This window comes from Hyla sarda, chromosome 6 (assembly GCF_029499605.1).
Source record: "Hyla sarda isolate aHylSar1 chromosome 6, aHylSar1.hap1, whole genome shotgun sequence".
Lineage (NCBI taxonomy): Eukaryota > Metazoa > Chordata > Amphibia > Anura > Hylidae > Hyla > Hyla sarda.
In genome coordinates, this window is record NC_079194.1 from 34991092 (window position 1) to 35014430 (window position 23339).

Genomic DNA, 23339 nt, shown 5'->3' on the forward strand with positions numbered 1-23339 from the left:
CGTTCCACAGATGATTGATCGGATTGAGATCTGGGAAATTTGGAGGCAGAGTCACCCACTACAGTACTGGGCACCAGTGTACAAGATATAGTGGAGCTGGAGAGGGTTCAAAGATGGGCAACCAGAGTAATACGGGGAATGGGACGACTACAGTACCCAGAAAGATTATCAGAATTAGGGTTATTTAGTTTAGAAAAAAGAAGGGTTAGGGGAGACCTAATAACTATTTATAAATATATCAGGGGACAGTACAGAGATCTCTCCCATCGTTTATTTATACCCAGGACTGTATCTATAACAAGGGGGCATCCTCTACGTCTAGAGGAAAGAAGGTTCCTACACCAGCACAGACGGGGGTTCTTTACTGTAAGAGCAGTGAGACTGTGGAATTCTCTCCCGGAGGAGGTGGTCATGGAGAACTCTGTAATATAATTCAAAAGGGATCTGGATGCATTTTTGGAGAATAATAATATCGCTGGTTATGTATATTAGATTTATAGGGACAGAACGTTGATCCAGGGATTTATTCTGATGCCATATTTGGAGTCGGGAAGGAATTTTTACCTCTAGTATGAGGGTTTTTTGCCTTCCTCTGGATCAACTCAGTAGGGACTCATTAGGGTTATAGGTTAAACTTGATGGACTTTGGTCTTTTTTCAACCTTATGAACTATGTTACTATGTTACCATCTTGATCTCTTTATCATGTTTCACGTTCTTAAAAATTGTCTGTAGTGGCCAGAGGTATTATCCTGCAGAAAGGGGCCACTGCCATTAGGGGATTCCGCTGCCATGAAGGAGAGGACTTGGTCTGTACAATGGTTAGGTAGGTGGTACATGTCACAATAACCTCCACATGAGGCCAGGACCCAAGGTTTCCAGGTAAACATTGCCCATCACACTGCCCCTGCCAGCTTGTTTTCATACCATAGTCCACCCTGGTGCCATCTCTTCTCCAGGTTAGTGACGCACTTGCACTGGGTCATCCATATGATGTAAACCATTATTCACCAGGCCGCCTTCTTCCATGGTTCACTTCTGATGCTCACGTGTCCAATGTAGGTCAATGTCAGGGGACAAGGATTCGCATAGACTCTTTGACCAGCCTTCGGCTACTCAGCCCCATACATACCAAGCTGTGATGTTCTGTGTGATCTGACTCCTTTCTATCATAGACAGCATAGACTTTGTCAGCAGTTTGCTTTACAGCAGCTTTTATGTGAGATTGGACCAGATGGACTAACCTTCCCTTCTAAGGAGCATGAATGAGTCCCCTCGACCCCCGCACAATCTCCAGAATCGTACCATAATTGTACCCTGAAACCTTGGTTTTTAGGGGAGTGGCAGGTTGGCATGAGCGCTGCTGCGCCATTTACTGTCTATGAAGCGGTGAGAAACAACCGAGCAGTGTACTTATCCTTGGAGGCTCAATAGAAAATGAATTGAGCCGGAACATGCATGTCAACCTGCTACTCCGCTCAAAACAAAGGTGTTGGGTTGCCATTCTGGATATCGCCCTGTGGTCAGAACCCCCCTGCGATCTCAGGACCTATTCACACGGCAGAATTTCCGCTTCCGAAATTCCGCCTCATATGAAAGCCCAATACACTTCTATGGGATTCCGCACTCCCATTCACACTTCTGAATTTCCGCTTGCGGAATTCCGCAAGCGGAAATTCAGAAGTGTGAATGGGAGTGCGGAATCCCATAGAAATGTGTTGGGCTTCCATATGAGGCGAAATTCCACAAGCGGAAATTCCACCACGTGAATAGGCCTTCACACTTAACTTGTATCCACAGTTAATTTAAAGGGGTACTCCAGCCGGACAGCCTTATCACCCGGACGCCGAGGGACCAGGTAGGCTCTCCACCACACAGCCTCTCTCATCTTGGCCACCTTTACTTGCTATATACATTCTGTGTGTACATAGGATCAATGAGAGACCTGTTTGCTCCCATACGAGGATCATCTCTTTTATCCAAAATTGCCCACCGGGTACACCTATGCAAAAGTATCTATAGCTACTCGACTTCATCTACGTCTGAGTGGAGATTCCTTTTTCAGCATCATACTAGGAGGAGTCACCAGGCACCCAGACCTAAGACTGATATTCATACGCAGCTGTCCAGATCAGTGTGTCACTTTCACCATATTACCACACAACTATATCTAATGTACGCTTCTTCAATCTACATGTGATGATGCATTGCTACTATATGTACAGTCTCCCATGACCATATTTCTGCAAGTTTTCTCCACTAGAATCCCTGAGGAGCTATCTGTACTCACACGGATGAGCGAAACGCGTTGGATTAATGCAATCTCTGTGTAATGCATACGTATATCTCTATCTATGCAACACATACAATTGTGGGTTTTTAAACGTGAATACTACTACATACCCCTGGCTACCTTCCTCGGGTCCTGATATTGTATTATTTTTACCACATGTATGTTATACCTCTAAACACCTTAAAACGTGATATTTAAGATCAAATACTGTATATTGGATCTGTCGGGCTAATAGCCTCGTTCAACTGTTTCTTGGCGACGCCGCAATATTGTTTCAATATCCCCTTTACAGCCTAGGGCCAATAGGAGGTTCCAGTGTAGGCCCAGGTCACTAGGACAGGGGACCTACAGTATCGCCAGGTAGGGCAATTAGATAGGGACATACCAGTCACGCCTTACTCATGCTTGATCCAATATATACTATCTAATTTTGTGTTTGTAAAACAATACTGGCCCACACCAGTTGCTACACGATTACAGTGTTGTACTTTAATTAATAAATATATTGCATATGAAATATGTTGTTCTTGATTTTTTTAAATCAACTGGTGCCAGAAAGTTAAACAGATTTGTAAATGACTTCTATTAAAAAATCTTTACCCTTCCAGTACTTTTTAGCAGCTGTATGCTACAGAGGAAATTCTATACTTTTTGCATTTCTTTTTTGTCTTGTCCACAGTGCTCTCTGCTGACACCTCTGCCCATGTCAGGAACTGTCCAGAGCAGCATAGGTTTGCAATAGGGATTTTCTCCTGCTCTGGACAGTTCCTGATACGGACAGAGGTGTCAGCAGAGAGCACTGCGGACAAGATAAAAAAGAAATTCAAAAAGTATAGAATTTCCTCTGTAGCATACAGCCGCTAATAAGTACTGGAAGGATTAGGAATTTTTCATAGAAGTCATTTACAAATCTGTTTAACTTTCTAGCACCAGTTGATTTAAAAAAAAAAAAATAGTTTTCCACCGGAGTACCCCTTTAAGTCGGAATACCCCCAATGTTATATCTGATCTGTGTGATGTATGCTGTCATGGCAAGTCAGAACTGATCCAGATTAAGGAGAAATGACAAGTTATTAATGTATAAATGGAAAGAAAACTGCTTAGGCAGGAAAGTAATATAACCAATATAACCACCAGCAGCTATAATGATCCGCCATTTAATTTTCCTTATCTTATGATTGTTTGGTCTGAGATGTGGCTTTAACTGGAATTACGTGAATTTACATTTTTGTTTTGTCAATTGTGGAAATCGTAGTCATTTTCATTTCCACGATGATTAATACCTAGGGGTCCGATGAGAGCGGAGCCAGGATTTGACACGGCATTTTTCTTAGGTGTTTACAGAAGTTTTTGATCTTTCATGAAAACAGGACGTCAGTAATCATTAACGGCGCTGCCCCTCAGAACACTCACCCCGCTAACAATACCGCTCCTGTATGACTCTCATTCCTGGACACCGCATCAATATTGGGAAGTTGCGCGTCTCTGAAAGCCGAGATAATTCTGCCTCCCTCCCGTAACTAATGGGAGAAATATATCTGTATATTCTGGGATCCAGAGCGGACCGGGGGGGGGATGGGTTGGTTCTCAGGGAAGAAAGCACCTGGTTGTACAAAGGTCTCAATTTTTCTTTTAACACCAACACAAATTCCTACCAGGAAAAGAGATATACGAATACGACGATAAGAACAGGTGTTTCGGGCTCTCGTTGGTTATTGTGGGAGAGGACCAGGTGGTTCCGTCACACACAACATAGCGGTAGTAGAAATATGTCAGAACAATTCAAGATTAGGAAACCTCTTCTGTATTACCAGAGTTCTACACATAGAGGGAGATTGATCAAAACCTGTGCAGAGGAAAGGTTGTCTAGTTGCCCATAGCAACCAATCAGATCGCTACTTTCATTTTTCACAGGCCTTACGAAAAATGAAAGAAGCCAGCTGATTGGTTGCTATGGGCAACTGGCCAAGAGTTTCCTCGGCACAGGTCTTGATAAATCTCCCACATAGTGCTTAGTGTCTAGTCTGATCCCACAGAAGAGCTACTGAAGAGCTTATTGCTAAAATAGGTCCTAATGGTTGATGGAAAGGTGTCAGATCACCCAAAAATACATTATAAGTTGTTGTGTTCTGTAGCTGTAGACTATTCATAGTCCCTTGTCCATTGCTTAATGTATACCAGCAAAGGGAGACATTGGGGGGTATGTATGAAGCTTTTTACCCTGTTTTTGTGTCTGTGATTTGCTGCAATTTTTCCTTTATGTCATTTTTTGCGACAAATGTTTGCGCCAAATGGTTTAGAACAAAATCACTGATTTCACTTTGTTAGTCGGGATTTCAGTTACAATCATTCTTTGGTCTGGAATTCATTAATTGCGACTTTTCGATTTGGCGCAAGTTTAGGCGCAAATACCTTCATTTCGGCGCAAATCTGCACCATGAATAAAGTGACAGAGAAAATAGCTACAACAATAGAATGTCCCAAAGTCAGATTTACTGCCTGGAATTCGGGGGTCTGCGCCTTTTGTAAGGCTACATTTGTGCCAAAATTACAAGCTTGCCTACGACAATTGATCATTTTGGCGCAAATATGCTCCATTTGACGCAAAAAAACATACATAAAATCACACATTGCTACACCATTATTGATACATGTCCCCCAATGGCCCTAAGAGTGTTGTGTAGTTTTCTTTGTGGGTTTTAATTCCCTACAATTTATTTTCCACGGTATTTACTAAGGTTTCCCTACATTTTCCACTTTCCCTACATTTTCCTTTTTTTACACATGTTCTGATCTGTCGGGTTTTTCTCAGCTCAAATCCACCACATTTTATGTGGAAACCTTAGTAAATATGTTGGGTTTTTGTGAAAATGTCGGGGAAACGCCCCTTTTTGGAGGCCACTCCCCCTTTACCGGTGGCCACGCCCCCTTTTCGGGTTTTCATAGCAAAATGGAGAGTTAATCTGGGTTTTTTCAATTCTGGCGCAAATTCTGGTGCAAAATCTGGCACAGACAGAATGTCTGGCGCAATGCGACAGAATCTGGCGCACAACCCGACAAAACATGTCGGGTTTGCAATAGCAAATGAGGGCCAATGTGGTCCGGCACGGCCGCCACGCAGGTGCAGACACAGGCCTCAAGGAACCAGATATGTAACTGACCTTGGTGTTCTGCTAGCATAGAAGGTACACAAAAAGAACAAGCACGTAACAACTATACACCCTGGGGGGGGGGGGGGGGGAGAAAACGTAAATAATTATTTGAAAGGTGCCCATATGATGGCTACCCATAAGGTATTCAGTAACGTGCCCAAAGACAAAAGGGCAATTCTAAATGACTGTCCCCAACTATGTGTATGGACAAAGCCTATATAAAGACTCCAGTCAATAGTGTATACCCAAAGAAAAAACGGAGCTATTTACACAAACATATATACAAAAATGGAACAATCTTTCTTGGTACATAATGTATGACATACAGTAAAAACACACTATTAAAGGGTTATTCCAGGATAAAAAATATTTTTATATATCAACTGGCTCCAGAAAGTTAAACAGATTTGTAAATTACTTCTATAAAAAAAAAAATCTTAATCCTTCTAATAATTATCAGCTGCTGAAGTTCAGTTGTTCTTTTCTGTCTGGCAGCAGTGCTCTCTGCTGACATCTCTGCTTGTCTCAGGAACTGCACAGAGTAGAAGAAGTTTGCTATGGGGATTTGCTTCTACACGAGACAGGTGTCATCAGAGAGCACTTAGACAGAAAAGAACAACTCAACTTCAGCAGCTCATAAGTACTGAAAGGATTAAGATTTTTTTTTAATAAAAATAATTTAAAAATCTGTTTAACTTTGTGGAGCCAGTTGATATATATATATATATATATATATATATATTAAAAGTTTTTTCCTGGATAACCCCTTTAAAACCAAGGAGGAATACAACAACAAAAGGCGGCAGCCGGGGACATATATAAATAATAACCACAAGTGTTTGAAATGTAATAAACAGTGTGGACAACCGGAATCTGATAGTGTGAGGCTATATCATGAAGGAATGCTCATGCAACCTGTTAACCTAGATAGTAATAAGGGTATAATGATGTAGATAGCTAAATGCTATGAACATATGCAGAGTTGCATGCTCAAATAAAAGGGCCAAAAAAGTGCAAGTGCAAGATATAATATGATAAAGACTAGCCAAGTAAGAGAAAAATACCATATAACAAATATTTATACCAACCACACTGTTGTCTAAGGGCCGTGCGTCCCAGGATGCCGCCACCCCAACACATGTTTTATTCCGAAGACCTTCGTCCGCGGGCATAGAAGGTAACCCATAAAATCCATGTAAAGAAATTAATAGAGGCACTCACCAATTACAGCAAATGTTTTTCTTTATCTGGGGATGATACTCACACATATACAGGGGGGGAGAGGCAGTACAGTGGGGTGTACCAAAGACATGACAGCCGTTTCTCACTAGTTGGTGCTTCATCGGGCCTCTATAGAGGCCCGATGAAGCACTAACTAGTGCGAAACAGCTGTCGTTTCTTTGGTATGCCTCTATAGTGGCCTGATGAAACACTAACTAGTGGGAAATGTCTGTTGACTCTTTGGTACACTGTTTGGACACTTGGGTCCTGGTTTGCTTAAATGGGCACTGTCAGATCCAAAATCTTCTTATATGTTTTTACTGCTGAAAATTAAAGAGCTTATTGTAATATGGTTGTTTAAATTTTTTTGAATATTTAAGAAAGAATAACGATCCCTGAAAGTCCCACCACTTGGAGTACCCATACCTACTGGAATGCTAACCAGCTCTGCAGCAGCAATCAGCTTGTCCATGAGTTATGGACAAGAGAGGACTCATGGACAAGGCTGCATGAGCAGACACACCAATCACCTCCCACCTCCACAAGGGAGGGGCTCGCCCCCTCCCACCACCTCAAGGGAGGGTAACGCCCCCTCCCATGACGCACCAATCACCTCCCACCACCACAAGGGTTGGACGTGCCCCCTCCCACCACACACCAATCACCTCCCACCACCACAAGGGAGGGTAACGCCCCCTCCCATCACACACTAATCACCTCCCACCACCACAAGGGAGGGACACGCCCCCTCCAACCACACACTAATCACCTCCCACCACCACCACCAATTTTTTTTGAATATTTAAGAAAGAATAACGATCCCTGAAAGTCCCACCACTTGGAGTACCCATACCTACTGGAATGCTAACCAGCTCTGCAGCAGCAATCAGCTTGTCCATGAGTCATGGACAAGAGAGGACTCATGGACAAGGCTGCATGAGCAGACACACCAATCACCTCCCACCTCCACAAGGGAGGGGCTCGCCCCCTCCCACCACCACAAGGGAGGGTAACGCCCCCTTCCATGACGCACCAATCACCTCCCACCACCACAAGGGTTGGACGTGCCCCCTCCCACCACACACCAATCACCTCCCACCACCACAAGGGAGGGTAACGTCCCCTCCCATCACACACCAATCACCTCCCACCACCACAAGGGAGGGTAACGTCCCCTCCCATCACACACCAATCACCTCCCACCACCACAAGCGTTGGACGTGCCCCCTCCCACCACACACCAATCACCTCCCACCACCACAAGGGAGGGTAACGCCCCCTCCCATCACACACTGATCACCTCCCACCACCACAAGGGAGGGACACGCCCCCTCCAACCACACACTAATCACCTCCCACCACCACAAGGGATGGTAACGCCCCCTCCCATTACACACCAATCACCTCCCACCACCACAAGGGATGGTAACGCCCCCTCCCATCACACACCAATCACCTCCCACCACCACAAGGGTTGGATGTGCCCCCTCCCACCACACACCAATCACCTCCCACCACCACAAGGGAGGGTAACGCCCCCTTCCCCTGAGAGGATTTCTAACACTGTGAGCTAATGAAAAGGGGAATTTTGTATAATAAATATAGGTGATAGAGGTATAAAAATTAGATGTACAGGGTAAAGATTAGGTACTGAGTAACATATTCATTTTTTGTGGGCTCTGGTGCGCTTTAAAGTAAAAAATAAATTATTTTGTTTCATTATATTAAATATGGATTCAGTTTCATGATGGAAAATCATTCTCTTTTCTCTTATTGCAGGTAGATGATCAGATGAAGCTTTTGCAGAATTGTTGGAGTGAATTGCTAATTCTGGATCATATATTCCGGCAAGTTCTACACGGGAAAGAAGGCTCCATACTCCTGGTTACAGGCCAACAGGTAACTTCTGCCATTTGTCATATTTCCTTACTGACTCCAAGCTAACATCTGGCCGCAGCATTTTTGGCCACATCCCGTCTTTACTATTGTTTTTTCGCAATTTTTTTTTTCGCACTTGCTTTATCATTTTAGTATTTTTGCACTCAGAAGGGGTGGGACTTAGGCCCCTTTCACACTATACATTCTTCCGTTTTCAAAGATCCATTATATGTTCCGTTACGAAAACCCTGAAAATTGGCCGTTAAACAGCCGTTACAAAATCCCATTATAGTCGATGGGATTTTAACATTATCCGTGCACTTTTTCTTCTGTTACCTACTCCCATCACAAAATAACGTCCATTATTAATAACGGGCTATGACGGGTGGAAACGGATAATGTAAAAATCCCATAGACTATAATGGGATTTTGTAACGGCTGTTTAACGGCCAATTTTCAGGGTTTTCGTAACGGAACATATAATGGATCTTTGAAAACGGAAGAATGTATAGTGTGAAAGCGGCCTTAGTTTGTACACATAAATGCACACGTTGCATTTATCATCTGCGTAAAAATAATTTTTGGGCACATAAGTTGCGGAAGTATCCTCCGAGCACAGAGGGAAGTCTGTTGCTGCATTTCATTTCCCCCATTGCGCAAAATTTTTCAGTTTATTATGTTGCATGCTCAATTTCTTAAATTCGACACAGAAACTCTTCCAGAATAACAGCGCAAATGTTGAAGGGAAAATTGTGCGAATTGTTACACAATTAATAACTCTCCCCCACCTATGGGTGAAGGAAGCACAAGAGGGAGTAGATGGCGTGCGCACTTACTGACAGACCTGGTAGCCAATATAAGTTACGAAGTGACTTACCACGTCTATTTCGGGACACGCTTACACGGCACCACGACAGGTGCACATTGTCACAGCTGTCACCGACACAATGAACTTGTCACCTGTTTTCACGCTCACACTTCACATGCAGAACTTCGAGTGACCTTATTGACTTTGGTGTGTTTTTAGGGTTAAAGGGCGGTGCGACTGAAGAGCAGTTTAATGCCAGAGACATGTACAATGAGGCAAAGGCTAAAGTCCGCATAGGTGCACGGCATACTGAAGGGGTTAAGGGTCAATCCTATATGGAAGCAAACTTTACTAATGTGTTGTTTGTGAAGAAGAAGACACAGCAGCGGCATTTGGTGCGAGCACTCGCCTTGTAGTCTATGTAAGGATCACTATAGATGTCTTCTGCTTTATCCTCCCCGTCCATTGATCAGGCTTCTATATAAGCGGCCATGCAAGGCCGGGTTCATACAATGCAAGGCCGTTTTGGTTTAAAGGAGTTATCCAAGAAAAAACTTTATATATATATATATATATATATATATATATATAAAATCAACTGGCTCCGGAAAGTTAAACAGATTTGTAAATTACTTCTATTAAAAAATCTTAATCCTTTCAGTTCATAAGCTCATGAAGTTGAGTTGTTCTTGTCTGTCTAAGTGCTCTCTGATGACACCTGTCTCGGGAACTGTCCAGAGTAGAAGCAAATCCCCCATAGCAAACCTCTTCTACTCTGTGCAGTTCCCGAGACAAGCAGAGATGTCAGCAGCGAGCACTGCTGCCAGAAAGAAAATAACAACTCAACTTCAGCAGCTCATAATTAATGGAAGGATTAAGATTTTTTTTTTTTATAGAAGTAATTTACAAATCTGTTTAACTTTCTGGAGCCAGTTGATGTATTAAAAAAAAGTTTTTTCCTGGAATACCCCTTTAACATAAAATACTGTGGTTTGTGCTCATTTGCTTTACCTGTACCTGCAGATTTCAGCTGCCCCCCTGAATATGTAGACCCAGCTTAGGCTGTGTTCACACGGCCGTCCAGACCCGTTCCGTTCTCCTCCCGTCAAGAATAAAAATGGACTTTAATTTAAAAAAAAATGGACAATAACGGAAGCAAACAGATGTTATATGTTTGAATCCGTTTAGATCCGTTTAGATCCGTTATTGTTCAGTTAATTAACAAAAAAAAATTATTTCTGTTCTGAGCATGCTCAGAAGTAAAAAAACGGATAAAAAAAACTGATTGAAAAAACGGATGCAAACGGATGACGTTAAAGGCTCATCCGTTTTTCATAGACTTCAATGTTAAATTGACTGTATCCGTTTTTTCTGCCGTCAAAAAAAAAAAAAACACAAATGAGCGCAGACGGGTGCAAACGGATGTAAACGGATTGTAAAAAAAAATTCCATTGACATTCAATAGGATTTTTTTAAAACCGTTTTTAATCCTTTTACAGCCTGCAAGAAAGGACCCGAATCGGGGATAAAAAAAAACGGGGACAGACGGCTGTGTGAACGCACCCTTAGGCTATGTTCACACTACCGTTAGGGGTAGGGTTGCCACTTGGCCGGAATTTCTCCTGCACAGCCGGTATTTTGCCCACCCTGCTGGTATTTTTATATTAAAAATACCGCCAATGCAATGGAACTTCCGGAATGTTGCACTTATACTAACTATACCAGTGTCTCCCAACCAGAGTGCCTTCAGCTGTTGCAAAACTACAACTCCCAGCATGCCCGGACAGCCAACGGCTGTCCGGGCATGCTGGGAGTTGTAGTTTTGCAACAGCTGGAGGCACCACTGGTTGGGGAACACTGACCTATACTATATACTACTATATAATCCAACATGCTGGGAGTTGTAGTTTTGCAACAGCTGGAGGCACCACTGGTTAGGGAACACTGACCTATACTATATACTACTATATAATACAACATGCTGGGAGTTGTAGTTTTGCAACAGCTGGAGGCACCACTGGTTGGGGAACACTGACCTATACTATATACTACTATATAATCCAACATGCTGGGAGTTGTAGTTTTGCAACAGCTGGAGGCACCACTGGTTGGGGAACACTGACCTATACTATATACTACTATATAATCCAACATGCTGGGAGTTGTAGTTTTGCAACAGCTGGAGGCACCACTGGTTGGGGAACACTGACCTATACTATATACTACTATATAATCCAACATGCTGGGAGTTGTAGTTTTGAAACAGCTGGAGGCACCACTGGTTGGGGAACACTGACCTATACTATATACTACTATATAATCCAACATGCTGGGAGTTGTAGTTTTGCAACAGCGGGAGGCACCACTGGTTGGGGAACACTGACCTATACTATATACTACTATATAATCCAACATGCTGGGAGTTGTAGTTTTCGTTTGGGGAAGCTGCTGAGTCACAGGCTGTATCAGGGCATGCTGGGAGTTGTAGTTAGTAACTAACTGCAACTCCGGAATTTAATTTAAAAAAAAAAAAGTGATCAAAAAGTCACATCAAAACAAAAATGGTTGTGTAAAAAACTACAGATCGGGGCGCAAAAAATGGGCCCTACATACAGGTCCCTATAAGGAGAAATAAAAAAGTTATAGGGGTCAGAATAGGACAAAATTTCCCCCGCATATGTCTATCCTGTGATGTTACGCATGTATAATTAGTTATGCAAATTAGCATGGCCGATATTTTTTTAGGAGCCGCCCCGTTGTAGACTTTTTTTTTTTTTTATGCAATAACGGATGATGCAAATACGGATTACAAAAATGTTCATTACGGATCACAACGGATGACAGATGTCCGTTATTTCAGCGGATACTCTGCGAACATGACGGAAATGTTGCCTCTGTAACTGTCAGTTATTTAATTAGTTAATAACCGTTATTGTCCCTTAAATTTAACCCCTTTTTAACCCTCTCATGGGATTTCCTGGTTGTGAGACTTTACTGAGCATGCTCAGTAGCAATAACGGATCATAACGGAATATAAAAAAAATAACGGATCATAACGGGTGATGTTTGCGGTCGTCCGTTACCCATTGGCTACAATTAGAGATGAGCGAACTTACAGTAAATTCGATTCATCAAGAACTTCTCGGCTCGGCAGTTGATGACTTATCCTGCATAAATTAGTTCAGCTTTCAGGTGCTCCCGTGGGCTGGAAAAGGTGGATACAGTCCGAGGAGACTCTTTCCTAGGACTGTATCCACCTTTTCCAGCCGACCGGAGCATCGGAAAGCTGAACTAATTTATGCAGGAAAAGTCAGCAACCGCCGAGCCGAGAAGTTCGTGCATCTCTAGCTACAATGTTAAAAATGATAACGGACGTTATTCGTCGGTTATTTTTGACTGGGGGAAAAAATGGTGCAGGCACCGTCATTTCTCCCGTCACAATAACAGACTAAACCAATAACTGACAGGAAGTTGTGTAGTTCTTTCCAGCCTGACCACAGTGCTCTCTGCTGACACCTCTGTCTGTGTCAGGAACTGTCCAGAGCAGGAGAGGATTGCTATGGGGATTTGCTCCTAGTCTGGACAGTTCCTGATATGGAAAGAGGTGTCAGCAGAGAGCACTGTGGTCAGACTGGAAAGAACTACACAACTTCCTCTGTAGTATACAGCAGCTGATAAGTACTGGAAGGATTAAGATTTTTATATAGAAGTAATTTACAAATCTTTTTACATTTCTAGCACCAGTTGATTTGAATTTTTTTTTTTTACCCCTTTAAGGGTATGTTCACACATGCATATTTTTCTGCGTATTTTGTTGCAGATTTTCTGCTGTGGATTTTTCTACCCATGGGTAGTTGGGGGGGGGGAACACCAATACTGGGGAGATCTATCAAACCTTGTGCAGATCAACAGTGGAGCTGTTTCCCATAGCAACCAATCAGATTCCAGCTTTCATTTTCCAGAGGCCTTATCAAAGAATGAAAGCAGTGATCTGATTGGTTGCTATGGGCAACTGCTCCACTGTCCATCTGTAAATGGGTATTTATACACAAATCACATATGGCATTATTCTATGTGAGAAAAAAATGACAAAAATGGAGATACTGCCCCTGAACCTAAAGATGCCACTAAAGGGTATGAAAAACAAATAAACAAAAAAGTTGGCATGGCATTTGGCTGCATCGCTTTTGGCGCAAAACGCTAATAACTATACATACGATTACGTGGCGCTCTTTTAGCCTTTTTTTAACAAAATTGGTAAGGATTTTGCGGCAGAAAAATGACGCCTGTGCCTGAACTCTTAATGGAAAAATAAGATCCAGAGAAAGTTATGACCCCAGGGTCAGTGTTTTCCCCAAACAGGGTGCCTCCAGCTGTTGCAAAACTACAACTCCCAGCATGTTGGACTATATAGTAGTATATAGTATAGGTCAGTGTTCCCCAACCAGTGTGCCTCCAGCTGTTGCAAAACTACATCTCCCAGCATGTTGGACTATAAAGTAGTATATAGATAGTATAGGTCAGTGTTCCCCAACCAGGGGTGCCTCCAGCTGTTGCAAAACTACAACTCCCAGCTACAACTACAACTCCCAGTATGTTGGACTATATAGTAGTATATAGTATAGGTCAGTGTTCCCCAACCAGTGTGCCTCCAGCTGTTGCAAAACTACATCTCCCAGCATGTTGGACTATATAGTAGTATATAGTATAGGTCAGTGTTCCCCAACCAGTGTGCCTCCAGCTGTTGCAAAACTACAACTCCCAGCATGTTGGATTATATTGTAGTATATAGTATAGGTCAGTGTTCCCCAAGCAGGGGTGCCTCCAGCTGTTGCAAAACTACATCTCCCAGCATGTTGGACTATATAGTAGTATATAGTATAGGTCAGTGTTCCCCAAGCAGGGGTGCCTCCAGCTGTTGCAAAACTACAACTCCCAGCATGTTGGACTATATAGTAGTATATAGTGTAGGTCACTGTTCCCCAACCAGGGGTGCCTCCAGCTGTTGCAAAACTACATCTCCCAGCATGTTGGACTATATAGTAGTATATAGTGTAGGTCACTGTTCCCCAACCAGGGGTGCCTCCAGCTGTTGCAAAACTACATCTCCCAGCATGTTGGACTATATAGTAGTATATAGTATAGGTCAGTGTTCCCCAAGCAGGGGTGCCTCCAGCTGTTGCAAAACTACATCTCCTAGCATGTTGGACTATATAGTAGTATATAGTATAGGTCAGTGTTCCCCAACCAGGGGTGTCTCCAGCTGTTGCAAAACTACAACTCCGGGCATGCTGGGAGTTGTAGTTTTGAAACAGCTGGAGGCACCCTGGTTGGAAAACACTGCCTGCTAGGCGCTCTGATCTCAATAGTTTAACCCTTTGCATGCTGTGATCAAAACAGATCATGGCGTACATGAGGAAAGCGAAGGAGGGACCCCCCCCCTTTGATCATGTTAGGGGGATATCCTGGGTTGTGATTTTCATCCATACACAGATCATCCAGGGGCCATTGAAGGTTCCCAGGGCTGCTTACTTAGGGATACCCAAATAACTGTGTACTACTACAGGCTAATGTACATGCATATATGTATAACTGCTTGTACATTATTGGGAAAAATCATCAATAATTCAGATATTTCCCATTATGGGATTAAAAATGCAAATAAAAATTAATTATATATATATATATATATATATATATATATATATGTATATGAAAAAAAGTAAAAGAAAAACATGCATACACTATATTTTTACATGTAACATGTTTGATTTATGTACGAGGCAGAAAATTATATTCCTTTTTTTTCTATATATACGGCCATAACTGTAACAGTCTGGTCTATAAATCTGTGATATCGTAGAAGTTTATTGCCAGATGGTGTATTAAATTATAAAATAAAAAATAAAAACATTTCATCAATTTCCTTTTAAAATTCAAAAAAAAAAAGCACACACAAAAAATGTATAAATAAATAGAAGAAAAAAAAAAAAAATAAAAAAAAAAAAAAATATATATATATATATATATATATATATATATATATATATATATAAAATCATCAAAATGCTAATGAGTCCATCCCACCATGCTATCCACCCAGCCACTGAAAAGACTTGCACTATGGCAATTCGGTGCGGGTCCTGTGCATGAAAATGGGGCAAAGCGACGCACGGAAGTAATAGAAGCAAATTACACAGTATTATAACCCGGCATCCTGGGCTCAAAGGGTGAAGTCGAAAAAATTCTGGGATACTTCCTTAATGTCTAAGGGAGTTACGCCAGTGGGTTTTTGCCCCAAAACTGGCCAGGTCTTCAGTGTTCTCCAAAGTACGTATCTCCAGCTGTTGCAAAACTACAACTTCCTGCATGCCCTGACAGCCGCAGGCTGTCAGGGCATGCTGGGAGTTGTAGTTTTGCAACAGCTGGAGCACCACAGGTTCGAGATCACTACTTAAGGGAGATTTTGAGAAACATTTAGTGTCGTGTTCATAGGTTAGAGCGCGCCTTTCTTCTCTTATCATTTGGTCTTTTTAGTAAATGACATTATTGTCACATTGTGCCATGCATACGATTAAGTCCAGACCATGAACATAGAAAAAACATGACAGGCGTATAATAGCCGAGCGCGGCCCTCCCTACGTTTTTACGCTTTCTCTGCTCTCTTTTGCTTTGGCAAATTCAGCTCCGCTACATTCAAAATATGGGTCTATGATTAAGGTCGTAAAACCGAAACCCGTCAGGCTTGATACCCTGTGTGTCTGTATATGTGTGTTTCCATATATGTATGTATATATATATATATTTTTTTTTTTTTATCTTTATATTTTTTTTACTTTATTATTATTATTATTTATATGGACTAACTCGGACTGTTTCTCCATATCTACGCATTCTGGGAAAAGATGGGTGATCGACTCGGTTCAATCTGGGCCGGCCGGGAAAGTTTCTCCAGCTCCAAAGCTCATATTTTCCATCATCTAAAAATAAATCTATTAATAAAATCAGTCCCTATTTTTAATTGCAAATCCTTGCAAGAGAATCTCTAGACGACCCCACCGGTGCGGAGGAGGGGGGCGGGGGGGATGGGAAATGGCGCACATAATTATGGAAATTAGCCATCAATACATATAAAAAATTCATCTAACTTGGTTGGGCTGACTGACAGGTGAGAGAGGGAAGGGAGAGACGAAAAGGATATTGCTGCGGCTGCAGATCTGCCGCACACTCGCCGTTTGTGGGTATTTGCCGCGGTTGCGCAGCCTCTCCTGAGTATATTAGGGTTAGAGAAATTAATGAGTAAAGAGGTTGTGGTGTAAGCGATACAGATATTAGAACAATGGAGAAGTCATATGCACAGTCTGCCTTCTGGATTAGTCTAGGTTTACTCAGTGTATTTTTGGGCATATTTAAATTTAAAAAAAAAAAATGCAAAAATGCGTCTGTAAAATTGCAGAAAATCTGCATCCGTTTTTCTTTGTTTACGTAATCAATTTAAATAACAAATTGTCCCGTCAACGGGTTTTAAAGGGGTTATCCAGGAAAAAAACTTTTTTTTTATATATATCAACTGGCTCCAGAGAGTTAAACAGATATGTAAATTACTTCTATAAAGAAAAATCTTAATCCTTTCAGTACTTATGAGCTTCTGAAGTTAAGGTTGTTCTTTTCTGTCTAAGTGCTCTATGATGACAAGTGTCTCGGCAACCGCCCAGTTTAGAAGCAAATCCCCATAGCAAACCTCTTCTAAACTGGGCGGTTCACGAGACTGTCCAGAGCAGCATATGTTTGCTATGGGAATTTTCTCCTGCTCTGGACAGTTGCTAAAATGGACAGCAGAGGTCAGCAGAGAGCACTGTGGTCATGACATCAGAGGAAATGCATTTCTTTTTTGGATTTCTCTTTAGTATACAGCCCCTAAAAAGTACAGGAAGGATTAAGATTTTTTAATAGAAGTGATTTACAAATCTGTTTAACTTTCTGGCACCAGTTGATTTAAAAAAATAAGTTTTCCACGGGAGTACCCCTTTAAAGGGATACTGTGGGAAACTGAAACTTATCCCCTATTCCTAGGATAAGGGATTAGTGTCTGATTGTGGGGGGATCCCCTGAGATCTCCTGTACGTGGCCCTGCTACTTACCCATTATCAGCGCACTTCAGCCCTCACCCTTTGAGACAAGTGTAAGTGACGGCGTGCTTAGCCAATCAGCGGCCGCAGCGATGTCCCGCCTCATTCGAGGATCGGCTGAGATGGCCGTCACTTGCTCTGGTCACAGTAGGTGGGGGCCTGAGTGTGCTGAGGACTGGTATGTAGCGGGACCTCATACAGGAGATCACAGGGGTTTTAGCAATCGGACCCCCGCAATCAGACACTTATCTCCTATCCTGTGGATAGGAGATAACTTTCAGTTTCCCAGAGTACCCCTTTAGGTAATTTCAGAAAATATTTTATTAAAAGAGTATGAGATGCTTGGATAGATGCTCAGGGCTTCCGTAATCTCTGTACGAGGCGGGGCTGTCTCATAGAACCTTAAAGGGGTTATCCAGGAATCGAAAAACAGAGATAATTTCTTTTTAAGACCACTCCTTGTCTGTCTCCAGGTTGGGTGTGGTTCTGCAGCTCTGTTCCATTGAAGTGAATGGAGCCAAGTTGCAATACCACACCCAACCTGGAGACAGACAGGGAGCGGTCTTTGAAAAAAATTAGGCCTGTTTTTTTTATTCCTGGATAACCCCTTTAAGGCCCCTTTCACACTACAGGTATCATCCTGTAAAAAAAAACCCTCCATTATTACTCCCGGCAAAAAGCCCTGGAAACGGCCATCAAAAAATCCCATTCATGTCAATGGTATTTTTTGACCGTCCCTTTGCATCAGGTATGTCCGTTTTTACTAATATCAGTTATTTTTGGCGGCACAAAAGAAGGTGCATGCACTAATTTTTGGTCCACCCAAAAAAATGGTGAAAACCCGGACGTTAAAATTTAGCATTGAAATCTATGGGAACTGGATGTTAAAAAAAACATCCATTATCATCAGTTATTGTCAGGTTTTTTAACATCCGTTTTTTTGTACTGAGCATGCTCAGTACAGTTTTACAAAAGAAGGGTTACAAACCTGATTAAAAAAATCGGATGTTACTGGTAATTACGGATGATAACGGATGATGATGGATGAACAACATCAGGTTTTTTAAAGGGGTATTCCAGGAAAAAACTTTTTTTTTTTTAGATCAACTGACTCCAGAAAGTTAAAAAGATTTGTAAATGACTTCTATTAAAAAAATCTTAATCCTTTCAATAATTATCAGCTGCTGAAGTTGAGTTGTTCTTATCTGTCTGGAAACAGTGCTCTCTGCTGACATCTCTGCTTGTCTCGGGAACTGCACAGAGCACAATCGGTTTGCTACGGGAACTTGCTTCTACTCTGGACAGCTCCCGAGACACGCGTCATCAGAGAGCACTTAGACAGAAAAGAACAACTCAACTTCAGCAGCTCATAAGTACTGAAAGGATTAAGATTTTTTAATAGAAGTAATTTACAAATCTGTTTAAGTTTCTGGAGCCAGTTGATATATATATATATATATATATATATATATATATATATATATATATATAAAGTTTTTTTTACTGGATAACCCCTTTAAGAAAAAAAAACATTAAAAATAACAGACGATGGTCATCAGTTTTCATCCGTTATTACCAGTTTTTGCATCAGTTTTTTTTCATCCATTATTGTAAAATAACGGCAGTAAAAAAGCAGGATGATACCTGTAGTGTGAAAGGGTCCTAAGTGAATGTAAACCTGCCTAAAAAAGGAAACAATATCAGGACTAGTGTTGAGCACGAATATTTATCGCAAATTTTTATCGCGAATATCGGCACATTGCAATTTTGCGAATATTTAGAATATAGTGCTATATATTCGTAATGACGAATATTCTATTTTTTTTTGTGTTTTTTTCAAATGCTTATTTTTATGTGAATTTTTATACGAAAAAAAGTGAACGAACATAACGAATATGCGAATTTCGCGAACGTAGGACGAATATTCGTCATTATATTCCTGAAATATCGCGTATTCGAATATGGCCCCTGCCGCTCATCGCTAACACGTGATATTTTTAATTCTCTTTCAGGTGGATTTCTCTGTTATCGTCACGCAGGCCGGCAGCACGTTAAACAATCTTATGAGCCACGCGCAAGATCTGGTGGCCAAACTTCGGTCGCTGCAGTTTGACCTGAGGGAATTCGTGTGTCTGAAATTCCTGGTGCTCTTCAGCCTCGGTGAGTACGTGGGCGTTCAGCTTTACTTTTCATACACCCGGCCTATGCAGCACTTATGGTCAGAAGACAGACGCCGACTTATGATGGATGTGACCGGGGATGGACCCTATTGACTCAGAATGGGGATTGTCTTACTTGGCAGAATAATGGAGTAGATCAGCATGCTGGGAATTGTAGTTTTGCAACATCTGGAGGGCCACAGTTTGAAGACCACTGGAGTAGATCATGATCTTCTGCCCATCAAGAGAACCCATAATACAACGTAATATTACTTTAGATCCTAGGTGTCCAACCTGCAGCCCTCTAGCAGTCACAAAACTACAACTCCCAGCATGCCCGGACAGCCGTTGGCTGTCCGGGCATGCTGGGAGTTGTAGTTTTGCAACAGCTGGAGGCACACTGGTTGGAAAACACTGCCCTTATAGGGTTATTCCGGTGGAAAACTTTTTTTTTTTTTTTTTGTAATTAACTGGTGACAGAAAGTTAAACAGATTTGTAAATTACTTCTATTAAAAAATCTTAATCCTTCCAGTACATATTAGCTTCTGAATACTACATAGGAAATTCTATTATTTTTGGAACACAGAGCTCTCTGCTGACATCACGACCACAGTGCTCTCAGCTGACATCTCTGTCCAGTTTAAGAACTGTCCAGAGTAGGAGAAAATCCTCATAGAAAACATTATGCTGCTCTGGACAGTTCCTAAAATGGACAGAGATGTCAGCAGAGAGCTCGGTGTTCCAAAAAGTTAAGAATTTCCTCTGTAGTATTCAGCAGCTAATAAGTACTGGAAGATTTTTTTTTATAGAAGTAAGTTACAAATCTGTTTAACTTTCTGGCACTAGTTGATTTAAAAAAAAAAAAAGTTTTCCACCGGAGTACCCCTTTAAGGTTTCCTTCACAGTTTTTTTTTTTCCCTTTTCCTTTTCTGTGTGCTGGATGATGACTCTTTGTGAGTTAAAGGGGTAGCCCAGTGGTGAAAAACTTATCCCCTATCCTAAGGATAGGGGATAAGTTTGAGATCGCGGGGGGTCCGACCGCTGGGGCCCCCTGCGATCTCTCTGTACGGGGCCCAGGCTCTCCGGCCAGATAGCGGGTGTCGACCCCCACATGAGGCGGCGGCCGACACGCCCCCTCAATACATCGCAATGGCAGAGCTGGAGATTGCCGAAGGCAGCGCTTCGGCTCTGCCATAGAGTTGTATTGAGGGGGCGTGTCGGCCGCCGCTTCGTGCGGAGGTCGACACGCCCCCTTCCCGCGGGCTGTCGGGGCTCCGTACAGGAGATCGCGGGGGGCCCCAGGGGTCGGACCCCCCGCGATCTGCAACTTATCCCCTATCCTTAAGATAGGGGATAAGTTGTAAACCACTGAGTCACCACTGGACTACTCCTTTAAGGATTTGCCTTCGGCTGTCCGGGCATGCTGGGAATTGTAGTTTTGCAACAGGTGGAGGCACCCTGGTTGGGAAACACTGCCCTTAAAGGGGTACTCTGGTGGAAAACTTTTTTTTTTTTAATCAACTGGTGCCAGAAAGTTAAACACATTTGTAAATTACTTCTATTCAAAAATATTAATCCTTCCAGTACTTATTAGTTGCTGAATACTACAGAGGAAATTCTTTTCTTTTTGGAACACAGTGCTCTCTGCTGACATCATGACCACAGTGCTCTCTGCTGACATCTCTGTCCAGAGTAGGAGAAAATCCCCATAGCAAACATATGCTGCTCTTGACAGTTCCTAAAACGGACAGAGGTGTCAGCAGAGAGCACTGTGGTCATGATGTCAGCAGAGAGCTCTGTGTTCCAAAAAGAAAATAATTCCTCTGTAGTATTCAGCAGCTAATAAGTACTGGAAGGATTAAGATTTTTCAATGGAAGTAATTTACAAATCTGTTTAACTTTCTGGCACCAGTTGATTAAAAAAAAAAAAAAAAAAAAAGTTTTCCACCGGAGTACCCCTTTAAGGTTTAATTCACAGTTTTTTCCCCCCTTTTTCCTCTCCTGTGTGCTGGAGGATGACTCTTTGTGAGTTAAGGATTTTCCTTTGGCTGTCCAGGCATGCTGGGAGTTGTAGTTTTGCAACAGCTGGAGGCACCCTGGTTTGAAAACACTTCCTTAGAAGGTCGTAGGTGGATGTGCGTTCGGTCTATGGAAAGTTGTCTTCTTGCTGTTTTTACAGTGATCATGATGGTTACGAAACTGAAAATCAGTCCTGTTAATGTGAATGCGGTTGTATCGGTGGCAAGCACATAGGATTCTGCAGGTTCCATTATGATCTGCTGCATGTAAATCCACTCTTCCCCGCTTAGATTATTGTCTAATTTTTTAATTTAGGCCATTGCCAGAACATAGCGCAGGTTCGTACCATAGGGGTTACTAGAAATAGAAAAACAGAGCTATTTTTTTTTCAAAAACAGCGCCACCCCTGTCCACAGGGTGTGTGTAGTATTACTAATTACTAACTATTACTATGTATTATTAATGTGGCTTCATTTACTTTAATGATACAGAGCTGCAATATCACACGCAACCAGGTGTGGTGCTGTTTTTTGAGAAAATCTGTATTTATATTTTATTTATTTATTTATTTTTGAGGAAATCAGCTCTAATCGCAGATAACTGTCACGCCCCCTCCCATAGGCTTACATTGAGGGGGCGGAGCGTGACGTCACACAGGGGCGGAGCCGTGACGTCACAACGTTCCGTCCCCGTGATCGACAGTAATCAGACCCGGAGTGAACACGCTCCGGGGACTGATTCTAATGGGGTGCTGCGTGCAAGATCACAGGGGTCCCCAGCGGCGGGACCCCCGCGATCAGGCATCTTATCCCCTATCCTTTGGATAGGGGATAAGATGTCTTAGCGCCGGAGTACCCCTTTAAAAATCTTAATCCTTCCAGTACTTATCATCTGCTGTATGCTCCAAAGGAAGTTGTGCTCTCTGCTGACACCTCTGTCCATGTCAGGAACTGTCCAGAGCAGGAGAGGTTTGCTATGGGGATTTGCTCCTGCTCTGGACAATTCCTGACATGGACAGAGGTGTCAGCAGAGAGCACTGTGGTCAGACTGGAAAGAATTGCACAACTTCCTTTGGAGCATACAGCAGCTGATAAGTACTGGAAGGATTACGATTTTTTAATAGAAGTAATTTACATATCTGTATAACTTTCTGGCAGTAGTTAATTTAAAATAATAAAATAAATGTTTGCCAGTGGAGAACCCCTTTAAGGCCATGTTCACAAGGCCAAAAATGTGCTGAATGTCACAGTACGCTAGGCAGGCACTAGGACCGCTTGGAAAGGTGTCGTCTCACAGACGGCAATGCATTTCCGAGGGGAATATGCAGAAAGATTAGATATGTCTTTTCTTTCTGAGGACGCCCGAGCGGGATGCCGCGGAAATTTCCACCGTGTGCACAGTGCAGCAGAATCCCATTGAAATCAATGGGACTCTGCTGCAGTGGTAAGTCAGTGCAAAATTTTTTTGCAGATTTTTTGTTTCCGTCAAGCGTTGTTTTTTTTTTTATTTTAATTTTTTTCTGCCAATTTTTTTGCTGAATTTTTTTCTGCCTAAGAGTTGTCAAAGCGTCCGCAGCTCCATAACCCCACAGACCGCCGATATCTACTCCGCTATTTATTAGAAAGAAGAATCTCTCCCGGTATCATATATCACCCTCCTGTATGCATATTAAAGCAAATT

At 42.2% G+C, this 23339-nt stretch overlaps 1 protein-coding gene across 3 annotated transcripts in view; it reads left to right on the top strand.

Moving 5' to 3' along the window:
* The window catches only part of NR5A2 (nuclear receptor subfamily 5 group A member 2), a 164708-nt gene that overhangs the window by 122419 nt on the left and 18950 nt on the right, over window positions 1–23339 (top strand). For all 3 annotated transcript variants that reach the window (XM_056523481.1, XM_056523480.1, XM_056523482.1), the window contains exons 5-6: window positions 8445–8564; window positions 19493–19640. In XM_056523481.1, the coding sequence (XP_056379456.1) occupies window positions 8445–8564; window positions 19493–19640 (268 nt within the window). The remainder of the gene's footprint in view (window positions 1–8444; window positions 8565–19492; window positions 19641–23339) is intronic.